The sequence below is a fragment of the Pseudoliparis swirei genome, chromosome 9 (assembly GCF_029220125.1).
Source record: "Pseudoliparis swirei isolate HS2019 ecotype Mariana Trench chromosome 9, NWPU_hadal_v1, whole genome shotgun sequence".
NCBI classification, from domain to species: Eukaryota; Metazoa; Chordata; class Actinopteri; order Perciformes; family Liparidae; genus Pseudoliparis; species Pseudoliparis swirei.
The window spans coordinates 3,684,030-3,696,402 of record NC_079396.1 but is presented as its reverse complement, the minus strand read 5'-3'; the positions used below and the strand labels follow the sequence as shown (position 1 = coordinate 3,696,402).

The 12,373-nt window shown below is 41.9% G+C and overlaps 1 protein-coding gene across 1 annotated transcript in view; it reads left to right on the top strand.

The window, feature by feature from the left end:
- The window catches only part of prkcz (protein kinase C, zeta), a 96,558-nt gene that overhangs the window by 40,192 nt on the left and 43,993 nt on the right, over positions 1–12,373 (top strand). The window contains exons 5-7 of the mRNA XM_056423515.1: positions 1,233–1,318; positions 9,056–9,187; positions 11,134–11,215. Coding sequence (XP_056279490.1) covers positions 1,233–1,318; positions 9,056–9,187; positions 11,134–11,215 — 300 coding nt within the window. The remainder of the gene's footprint in view (positions 1–1,232; positions 1,319–9,055; positions 9,188–11,133; positions 11,216–12,373) is intronic.

Sequence of the window (12,373 nt, the reverse complement as noted above, 5' to 3'; positions counted from 1 at the left end):
GGGGGGGGGGGGGGGGGGGCACTGTGAGAGCTATAGGGACTAATTAGGAGTCTGGGAGGCGATGCATGATGCGGTTCAGCCAACCGCGTCACTCCATGCCGTGGTGACTTTTTTTTTGGTGTCCCCACAGCATCACTTGCAAATTGTCTGATCGTTTATTGATTTTTTTATTGCATTGGATTATCAGTCAATACTTGAAGCTGTGTTGTGTGTTCCTGCTGCTGCACATGAACGACACGACCGAGTTCAAACATCAAGTCTTCTTGTCAATATTTTGTCCAGGTAGACTTTTCCTTTTTCTTTTTTTTTACAAGTTTGAAAGAAGTGTGTGTAGAGCCGGCAGAGCGGGTCTCATGAAGAGATGCTATCAAGTTGCCTCATGCAGCATTTTTAGAGCTGAAAGTAAAAGTCGAGATATCTCCAGACACGTTCACCTCATTGGTCTCTGACCTCCTGTGAGTTCCCCGTCACTGCAAGAAGTGGAACCTCTGTCATTGTACTTTATTTTGATAAATCTGTTGTGGTTCAAAACATCTGAATCCCTAGAAATAGGGACGATTACGGCCTCTTTTTAGTTTAACATACGCTATATCTCTATTCTAGTCATCTGCCTCCATGTTTTGCAGCTGTGTGTATTTTGACACAGTGAAGGACACCCTGTCCTCCCGTTTTGCTTTCATCACACTGTGTTTCCATAAAAGATAAAAGAGCTGGTGACATTTCACACCCGGCTTTGATCTGCAGTTAGCCCGCTTTGTAGAGAAGACAAAGACGTGTATTGTGTGTCGCCATTCAACCTAAAAAAATACAGAAACATGATTTCTTATCCATTTTTGCCCAAAACTTAGGTTGCTTATTTCATCTGTGTTTTGGGATTCATGTTTAGCTCAACTTTAGCTTTACTTTACGGAAGGGATAATAGTAACAACAAATATGGTGTACCCCTTTAAGGTCGAGGGACAAATGTCTTCTATAAATCACTTCAGTTTGAGATCTTCCATTCAAAAACTAAATCATGTTCATCATTTCCATGGTGCAGGTCTTATGAAGCTTTCTATACGTCATATCAGAGGTGGTCCGTGATCGCGTGATGCCTTATTGGTCCCTAATCAACAAGTCCATCCATGCACCACTCGACCTCTCTTGATGTCCACTCCTGCTTGCTGTGTGAGAGCACACATTAAACTCCTCGTCTCAGCATCTCATGTAAAACCCTGTCCTCTCTCTCCTAGAATCGATCTATCGCCGAGGAGCCAGAAGATGGAGGAAGCTCTACAGAGTCAACGGACACCTCTTCCAGGCCAAGCGCTTTAACAGGGTGAGTGGCCTCAGATCTCACCGATACGCACTCCAACCGGGGAGTCCACGAGGTAATGACTGAACAACACGGCAGCCGGCTACGCTGGGAAATACAAGCGGGGGGACCCGAGAATACACAGGGAGTTTTCAAATGATGTGAGATCCTTGTTGTGTTTTAAGGTGTGAGTTTGGTGTGTTGGCACAATTCTAAAGGAATATATATACATATATATTTATTTATTTATATAAATATATATAAATATGTATATATATACATATATTTATATGAATATATTTATATATATATAAAATAAATACATACATATATATATATATATAATCCATCACTCGAGCACTTCTGCTCAAGTTGCCAGATATAGTCAGCTGGTTCTGGTCTCTGGTATCAAACCTGACTAGAACTTAAAAAGTTAATAAGTGTGTGAATTAAAAAGAAAAATCATACTTATTTAACTATCAACTCATTGGGGGGGGGGAGAGACACACATAATACAAGCAATACTAGGTCTTTTGATTTATAAGTATGGCCATTTAAGAGGTCTAACCTGCACTGCATTCTTCTATCACTTTATAGATCATTCGCCAGCATCTCATTAAATAGTTTCAGTAGAATTCCAGGCCTCTACATTCAAAGTGCATTCTCCCATCACATGTGCAGCCAAACTACCGCTCACACTAATATACTGCGCTGTCTGAGGACATCATGCTCTCTGGAAAGTTTTGATTATTTTATCGATTATGTCTATCTCCTTGAAAGAAGAGATCTTGTATCTCGAGACCATCCTGGCTCCATAAAGGATGAATAAATATGATATTTCAGGTATCCAGCAGATATTGAAATCAAAGCACACTGTTCATAACTCGGGTCCCAATGATGAATCTGTTTCCTGTCGCGTTTTATTTATTATTGAGTCGCTTTTCTTTCATAAAGTCATTGTGTAGCTGGCTAGCTCAACATAGACTTCTTAGAGGCCACCAGATCCTACACGCTGGCCCTTTAACTGAGTGCTTTGAGTTACCTAAACAGTTGTTGACAGTAAACATTTTGTAGATTTCTTCGAAATGAACGTTCCTAAATTACACAACACATGTGCTAATGCATATTAATGTGCATTTTTTGGAGACTGGCTCGTCCTTTTTTTAGATTTCCATGGGTATTTTCTTGTTATGAACTATTCAAACTTTGCAGTAAGTGTTTGTGTTGTTATCCAGTTGGCTGTCAGACTGGGGATTTATCTCACTGCTGTTGCTATGCCAGATTCCAGGCTTCTGGTTGGTTCACCACGTTGTCCTCGGCATATAAATAAGCCGAGGAGAAGTAGGTCATGTTTCTCCTCCCTTCTCTCACTCCATCCTCCTAGTCTCTGCACGTCTGTCTCCATCTCTCTCTCCTTCCTCCTTCCTCTCCGTCTCTCACTGCGGAAAAAAAACTGCGTTGTGGAGATAAAAGAGTCTCTTCAGCTCCCGTTTCCCCACGTGACGAAGCAGGATTCAGTTGCATACGCTGGGTGTTTTGTTTCCACAGGCGCTCTCACATTGGTGGGGGGGACTGCCACCAGCCTTTTCATGCTTGAAGGCGAAAAGTCAAGCTGGTTTAAGGCAGGCTGGGAGGGAATGTGGTCATATAATGCTGACGGAGATGTGTGGTCAGAATGAGAACTGAAGTGAGTTTTTAACCACCCTCTGCCGTGCTTTCTGGTCCGAGACAAAGCAGTTGTCATACCAACCTGTGATGCAGTTAGTAAGGATGCTCTGGATAGTGCAGCGGTAGAAGTTCACCAGGATCAGAGGAGACGTGGATTTTCTTTCGTCTCCTCAGGAAGAAGAGACGCTGGTGAGCCTTCTTGACCTTGGTTGAGGGTCCAAGAGGGGTCCTCTGAAATGTGGATGGATGTGTGTGTGTGTGCGGCCTTAGGACCCCAATCACAATAAGCTCCTTGGTCTTGTTGGTGTTGAGGGCCAGGTTGTTGTTGTTGTTGTTGGTGCACCACGTCGCCAGGTGCCGGACCTCCTCCCTGTCGGCCGTTGTTGTGGCGTCTGCTAACCTGATAATTAGGGAGACTGTGGCTCAGTGGTGAGCAGGGTCGTCCTTCAATCAGAGGATCGGTGGTTAGATCCCCGGCTCCGCTAGCCCGTGTCCATGTGTCCTTGGGCAAGACACTTAACCCCCAAATTGCTCCCGTATAGCTATGTCTACGGTGTGTGACTGTAAGGGTGTGAATGGGTGAATGATGTCATGTAGTGTGAACGCGCTTTCAATGGTGGGAAGACTGAGCGCTAAACAAGTACAGGTCCATTTACCATACAGGTCCGTAATAGCAGTAGAACCGTGTACCGGCAGTCATAGGTGAACAGGGAGTAGAGTAGAGGACCCAGCACACAGCCCTGTGGAACGCCAGTGTTCCGGGTGAGGGAAGAGGACGTGTGATTGCCTGACCTAACATACTCGGTTGGTTAGGAAATCCAGTATCCAGCTGCAGAAGGAGGAGTTAAAGTCACCTAATTAGTTTTTTTGATTTGGAGGGGATGTCTGTGTTGAATGCTGAACTGAAATCGACGAACAGCATGCTCACATAGGCGTCGTTGTCCAGGGGTCTCTGATTCTGTGGAAGCTGCCGTGGGTTACACATGGTTGATGGCCAGCGGTCAGTACGTACTGATGCATTTCTCTTTGTCAGAGGAGAATCAGGCAGCACATCATTTCCCAGCATATGAGGCCAGACAGGTTCCAGGCACTCACCAGATCTGTAATGCTGCGGACTGGGCTGATAAAAACGTCTCATCGACTCATCCCTTTATTCCCAAGCTGCAGGCACCTCCACAGTAACGCATCAAAGCTGCGCTAGCTTCATTATCGCTTTTGTTTCGTAAAGTTTGAACAGTTTCCCCCCTAAAATACAATGATGTTATCCCCGTTTATTCTGGCTGATGGACGTTTGAGTCGGTTGGTCGTCTTTTTGTTGCAAGCTCTAGCCCTCGGCTGAAATATCCAGCGGTACAGTAAGCAGTCATGTCTTGTCAACATCTCTTGGTATCCCGGAGTTAATGTAATCCCAAAGCAGAGCATACTCTGGGATTACATGTACATCTCCTGCAGCACTGAGCAGTGGGCAGATGTCCAGGATATCACTGACGGACTCTGATGCAGGTCCAGGAAATGCATCAATTTAATGTACAACCACTGATCGAGGTTCTCGTACGGATGAATCATTTATTTGAATTGTTCCTGCTAATTTGTCCTGATACAGGAATTGCTTTTTTCCTGCAGAGAAGTTTCAACATTCATGAAGCTCTACTGTAACAAAGTAGAACAATTCCGGATGTCATAATCAGGATTGTGTTGGTCTGAGATCATTACTGCGTGTATTGGCCTTGAAGGATCGGTGAAATCCAGCCATTCTTCGAGGCGGTTGTCTCCTAGTTGTGGTGGTTTGAGGCGATGTTGATGTTGTCGTCTTCATTCTGTTTAAAGCCTTGCCTGCACTTGCCATGTGAAGACATTGGTAATGGGAAATGGGAAATGGACTGTGCTGTTCTAGTCTTCTGACCACTCAGAGCACTCTCACACTACATGTCAGCAAATTAGGGTTAAGTGTCTCGCCCAAGGACACATTAACGTTGGCCAACATTCACCACTGAGTCACGGTCGCCCTCCAGATCCTCTTTGCAGATGATCTTTATTTGTGCTGAAATGTGGTAACTGGGTAAAATACTGACCCTGTCTCCCAGTTAAGTAATAATCTCGTCTACAAATCTAGAAAACTTTAGGATTCGGTTGTCTGGACATCGACTTTGCAAAATAGGAGCTGAAGTTTCAACATAGCTTTTTAAGTCCAATAATCTTAATGGTGATGGCAACAATGTACAATTTGTCTGTCTTGAAAAGTGCTCATTAAACTTGGTTATTTTCTGTAAAAAGCAGCTGATGTTTAGTAATTGTGAGCTGTGTAACAATTATCTAAAAGAAAGGGTCAATCTCTAGTATTAAGAACGTATCATTAGCATGATGGCTAGTTGAGTAGTTGATGAAATCATCAAAAAGACAAATGTTTGAATCCAAAACTAATGGCATCCCCATCAGCCTCGGATGTTCTTGTATTCAGGGAAATTGGCTAAACTGAGATTTGGGAAAGGAGAGAGAGGGAAGAAACATAATATGTTTCATACTATGTTTTTCTTTCTTTTTTTCTGATGCATTTTCTATAAAATGTCATGTCGGGGAGATTATTGTTGACTTCCTGTCACAGCATCACAAAATACAGTGTTTAAGTTACAACAAACTGAACCTGAAGACACTATTATGTTCCTATGAACTGTGTGTGGCTGATCTTTGTGAGTTGGACTGTGTTTGCAGCGAGGCTCATTTGCATCAAACAGATTTATTATATATAATATATATGTATATATATATACTGTATATATATATATGTACTGTATATATATGTGTATATATATGTATATATATATATACGTACTGTATATGTGTATATATATGTATATATATATATACGTATATTTATATATGTATATATATATATTAGGGCTGTGAAACGATTACAATTTTTAATCGGGTTAATCACAGGTTTTTGTGGATTAATCATGATTAATCACATATTACCGATATTCTCGGTATATTTTGTGAGAACATAGAGATTTATGACAAAAGACGGATATATACATTTATACATTCTTCTACAGGACTGTCTCAGAAAATTAGAATATTGTGATGAAGTTCTTTATTTTCTGCAATGCAATTAAAAAAACAAAAATGTCATGCATTCTGGATTCATTACAAATCAACTGAAATATTGCAAGCCTTTTATTCTTTTAATATTGCTGATTATGGCTTACAGCTTAAGAAAACTCAAATATCCTATCTCTAAATATTAGAATATCATGAAAAAGTATACTAGTAGGGTATTAAACAAATCACTTGAATTGTCTAATTAACTCGAAACACCTGCAAGGGTTTCCTGAGCCTTGACAAACACTCAGCTGTTATACATTTTTTTTTTACTTGGTCTGAGGAAATATTAAAATTTTATGAGATAGGATTTTAGAGTTTTCTTAAACTGTAAGCCATAATCAGCAATATTAAAAGAATAAAAGGCTTGCAATATTTCAGTTGATTTGTAATGAATCCAGAATGCATGACATTTTTGTTTTTTTAATTGCATTACAGAAAATAAAGAACTTCATCACAATATTCTAATTTTCTGAGACAGTCCTGTATACAATGGTGCTGCAACTCAGCAGTTATTTAGCAGTTTTCTTCCATATGGAACATTAATACATCTTCATCCTAAACAGAATGTTTAACCCTCCTGTTACCTTTCGGGTCAATTTGACCCCATTCAATGTTTAATGTTGGTGTTCTTTGGGGTCAATTTGACCCCAGGCTGTTTTTCACTGTGTCAAACATATAAGAAATATCAACTTTTTTATTTATTTAAAGGGCTATTTAGGTTGTCAACAAACAAACATAAAGTACCTCACACTTAAACTTGGGAAGCAATATTAATTCTAATAATTTTCTGGAGGTTTTAATTGCTGTGGTCAAATTGACCCCGAGGGTAAAATATGTTAGTAAATGTAAAGGTAACAGGAGGGTTAAACAGAACATTTTCTCTTGTTTGTCAACCATTAACTCCACCATGATACAATCTAAAGGCCTCTAGTCTTCCTCTAGCAGCTGCTGAGGCAAACTGACTGTGTGGGTTTTCTTCATGAACTGGGCCGTGATGAAAGGGACGGCGGGACACCGCTGCAAAGCTGAAACCTCACCGGCCCGGACACGGGACAGATTGACAAGTGACTTTTTTTGCTCGGTCCCGATGCGCGCGCACGGAGCTCTGTGGCGCGAGACGGAGATCGATAAGTGTTAACGCAACGCGAAGAGACAGAAATGACGTGCTGCTGTGGAGATACGATCAACAACAGACGTTTAGTTTAATAAAAGAACAAAGACGTGCTCTAGAGAACATGTCAGGGGGGCCAATCTTTTAATGTCATGCGATCTACCGACACTACGCCGCGATCGACTGGCAGGTCGCGATCGACGTGTTGAGACCCTGATCTACAGGAAGTAAAAGTCGTAACAAGGTTTCCGGAGGTGAACCTGCGGAAGGATCATTACCGATGAACAGACCGTCTGCATGAGAGCGGACAGAGTTCAGATTGAAGTGGTGGATTGGAAGCTCATTTTGCAAGTGACTTTTTTTTCGTCCCGACGACCAACAACAGACGGATTGGAAGCTCATTCTGCGCATGCGTTAAATGCGTAAAAAAAAAAAACTAGTTAAACCTGTAATTTAATTAACTGAGTTAACGCGTTATTTTTCACAGCACTAATATATATGTATATAAATATATATATATGTATATATATATTTATATATGTTTATATATATGTACATATATATGTATATATATATATATGTATCGTGCTGGTTTGGAGGCCGTAAAAGCCGTACAATACTTTAGTAAATTCGAGGTCTCATCTCTGCTCATAGAACTCTGATACATTTGTTTTCTTCTAAAAACAAATGTAGAGAGAGGTATAAAGCCTGGGTGATGTGAAAGGTAGTTGTGTGTACTGTGAAAAGGAACCGGACTGAAGCCCGTGATTACTTTATAAATGTTTGCTTTGACCTCTGTGTCGAAAGACTGAAGCGAGGCTTTTTCAAGTCCCGTTTCCATGGCAACAGAGCCGTGACTGGGACTCGTTGTTCTTTACACCGTCGGCATGCACGATGAATGTTGTCGACACAACAAAAGCACATTTTGGAGACGGACGTATTGATGTCCGGAGACACCGAACATCCGTTGGTACAAATACAGCACCGTAGGAGACGAGCTAAAGACGATCAAAGACGACATTATGTAACGCAGTCAAAGTCATCTTTATTGTCACTTCTTCCATTCGTGCAAACATACAGAAGATCTGAAAGTACGTTTACCTCTTGTCCAACATAGAGTGACTTTTTTGGAAATGTAGTTTACATTTACCACTAATCTGTGTTGAGTGGTGTTACTTCCTACAGGAGATGTTTGTGGCTGCAGGAGTCAATACATTCAAAGCGGTTTATAAGAAATCTAATGTACAAATTTATCTGCCGGGTTAATGAAAATGAGCTCATCGTGTTTTTATCAAATCTAAAATTCAGCACTACACGATACCAGTCCCAGCTGTGGAGACACTGGTATAGCTGTCTATGTACAACGCATGTGTAGTTGTTTGCTTGTTTTTTACTTGTGATTTTGTATGTATTTTATTATATTTTAATGTTTTGTACTATTTGGACCTTGAGTCTGTAATAAAAGTTTGATTGATTGGTTGATTGATACCTCAAAAGCACACTTGGCTGCGGCTCAGAGGAAGATTGGGTCATCCTCTATTTTTGAAGATTGGCGGTTAGATCCCCGGCTCGCCCGAGTCGGGGAGAGAATTAGAGACTGAAATGATGAACAGTGTGTAAAGAGTGTCTCCATCACTGAATGTTTGCTCCAGCTTCATTGAGTCATTGTCGGCGGACAATAAAACAATGCTTTTCGACAAAATAAACCAAAATCCAAAGAAATTTGTGCCAATAATTGGGTTAAATATGTGAAAATACGTACGTCCATCACACTCATACATGTGTCAGTGGTGACGGTTAACTCACCCTTGATGGTGCACCAACAGGCCTGTACCAGTGTTGTGTTAATCGGTGTGTGCCGTCCTGTGTGCGCCCCACAGAAAGCCTGCTGTGGCCACTGTGCTGAACGGATATGGGGGCTGGGCAGGCAGGGCTACAAGTGTATCAACTGCAAACTGCTGGTCCATAAGCGCTGCCACCGACTCATCCCTCAGACCTGCCGAAGGCTTATGGTGAGTGTGTCCACGCAGACGGCCTCTGATGACGACGGTTACTCCCCCTGACCGGGAGGGTTTGATGTGACCTTTGGAACACGTGTACTTATACGCTGCCGCCAAAAGGGCCAATTATATGCTTAATTGCCCAATTACAGCGAGGTCACAAGGTCCACGTTTTTTTTTACAAATCTAGAAAACTTTGGGATACACATCCTTTCTAAACAATAAAGCCACTTACCAACTAACAGCATGGCAAGAACACCGTGACACTCCACACTCTAATAGTGTGGTTTATTGGATGAAATCACAAAGTTACAGGAAGAACTCCAAACGACTCGCATGCTCGGTCCTCCTCTCCACGCCACCGGGAGACCATACGGCACAAGGAGGAAGAGCGTGCAGCGGCACTAGGAGGCGGAGCTTCGGTTAACGGTTAGGCCGTACACACAGACAAATGAAGGTGCCATCTGGAACCGGAAATGGTTCTTCAGAGTGATGCCATAGAAGAACCATTTCTGGTTCCACTAAGAACCATTCACACCAGGTTCTTTAAAGAACCATTTCCTTAAAGAGTTCTTCAAAGAACCTATAAAGGTGTCTCAAAGAACCTTCATAACATGGTTCTTTAAGGCACCATTTCTGGTTCCTCAAAGAACTTTATTAAAAAAGCATGTCCTTAAAGAGTTCTTCAAAGAACCTATAAAGGTGTCTCAAAGAACCGTCAACACATTGTTCTTTAAGGCACCATTTCTGGTTCCACAAAGAACATTTTAAACCAGGGTTCTTTAAAGATCCATTTCCTTAAAGAGTTCTTCAAATAACCTATAAAGGTGTCTCAAAGAACCTTTAAAACATGGTTCTTTAAGGCACCATTTCTGCTTCCTCAAAGAACTTTAATAAAAAAGCATGTCCTTAAAGAGTTCTTCAAAGAACCTATAAAGGTGTCTCAAAGAACCTTTAAAACATGGTTCTTTAAGGCACCATTTCTGGTTCCTCAAAGAACCTTTCTAACCAGGGTTTTTTTTAAAAACATTTCCTTAAATAGTTCTTCAAAGAGCCTATAAAGGTGTCTCAAAGAACCTTCAAGATATGGTTCCTTAAAGCACCATTTCTGGTTCCACAAAGAACCTTTCAAACCAGGGTTCTTTAAAGAACCATTTCCTGAACCATTTAAGGACCATTATTTTTCTGTGTGGACCAACTCCACCAAAACCCAGAGCTGGGAGTCACAGTGCTACTAGTCCAACACGTCTAACAGCAGCAACCCAGAACAGTATCCTCAAAATATTGATGTTGAGGAATTTGGTAAAAAAAAAAAAATTTGAATTTTTATTTTCTATTAAAGCCCAGCTCAAAAAAATAAGCTATCGAAACATTCAATGGATGTGTTATTGACGAGGACTTCTTTTCTTGTATTTTCTTCCTGAAAAGCTGTCCGCATGTTCCACATTGCACCTTTATGTAAGATACGTCGTCGGGGCTGTGGCAGCACTGTAGGAACCCATGCGTGACAGATCAATGCATTCAAATGCAGCGCGGACACAACTCTCTTCACGCACCCCGTCGTCTCTGGAAACCAGACGTCAAGTTCAGTCACAGCAAAGCGGCGCACGTCCATATAATCAATGCATTTGACCACAACGGAAAGCGTCTGACCAATCACCAAGGCCCAGGGATCATGACAGGGATCAATGGAGCTTCGGGCTAACTGTCCCCTGTGACCCCCCCCCCCCCCCTTATTGATCAACGTATTAACCTGATAGCTTCAGTGATAAGTGACTTGAGGCACGAGGTGATTTCACGTGTTTTCACTGTCACTGGAGTCTGGGAGCAGCAGCAAAGCATCTCTTTACAAAATGGCGACTTTTCACCACGTGACCGCCTTCTGCGAGGTTTTCGGTGGGTTTTTGGGAGAATGTGTCGGGGGATACTTAGATGTCCTTCTGAATGCCTTCCTCCAGGATCCAGTCATGCCATCTCAGGAGCCCCCTTCGGATGCCAAGAGTGAAGAAGTGGACGTTCCACCGGAGGACTCAGACGGAAGTAAGACCTTCTTCTCCTGTTCTTTTTTTTTTGACAAAGTAAAAAAAGTGCTGCCGTCTTATTGGACACGCGCAGCAGTATTTTGTCTCATATCTTCAGACTTAGAAACCTCGTTCCACCTCTTGAAGAACAGTGGACAGAGTCATCGACGAGCGGAGAGAAGGCTCAGTATGTGACCTCTGACCTCTGACCCCTGACTTGGGGGCATCCACGCGAGCGTGATGTCACGTCTTTGTCAAATCAACAAGCGGCGTGAAAGCTTCAAGAACACACACACACACACACATGACTGCACACAGCTGCCATCACTGTTAAGGCTGTAAGAGGATCATTACTGATTATCAATGGAGACACGATGTACATTACACAGGGTTCGTACAGTCATGGAAAACCTGGAGAAGTCATGGAATTTTAAAATGGCTATTTCCATTTCCTGAAGAAAAAACCCCCAAAATTTTGGAAAAGTCGTGGAAATTTGTTATAATCATATGTGCGGGTTTTAAATAATGAATATGCTTTTAAAAGAAAGACGCTCTAAATATAAGCCGGCGTACGCGCTTTCATAGTCTCAGCGCACATTTTCAGCGCTGCAAGTGAACGCACCTTAACTGAAAAGACATACATTTTTATTATTTTAATCAAACTGTTGTCTCTCATTCATTTTAGTCATTCAACGTTACATACTGTATGCTTTGGGATTCTCATTGTTAGTTGAAATACGACATTTTCTCACTTTTTCACGTATACACTGAGATTTCACAACATTTTTGGTCAAGGAAATTTGGTTTAAAGTCCTGGAAGCCCATTGGTCAACATGCGTATGAAGCCCGATTACATGTAGAGGACAGGAAACACGTATACATACCCAGACAAGTGAATTATAGAATGGATAGTTTGTTCAAAATATTCTCTTTAGCTTCACCCCATCGTCACTTCTGCAACTATGAGCCGTTATCTAACCACACGTCGGTCCTCTGATGGGATCCCAGAGAACACAGTGGTAAATCCTATTAAAGGGAGGCTGCGTGGACCCATCTGGGGGTCACTGATATGAAATGACCTAGTTTGGAATTCCTGGCGGGTCGCTGGACTTGATTCTGTGTGCTTCACCTCCCTCTAGTGGCCAGAGAAAGAACATCACGTTAAACTTGTGTCACA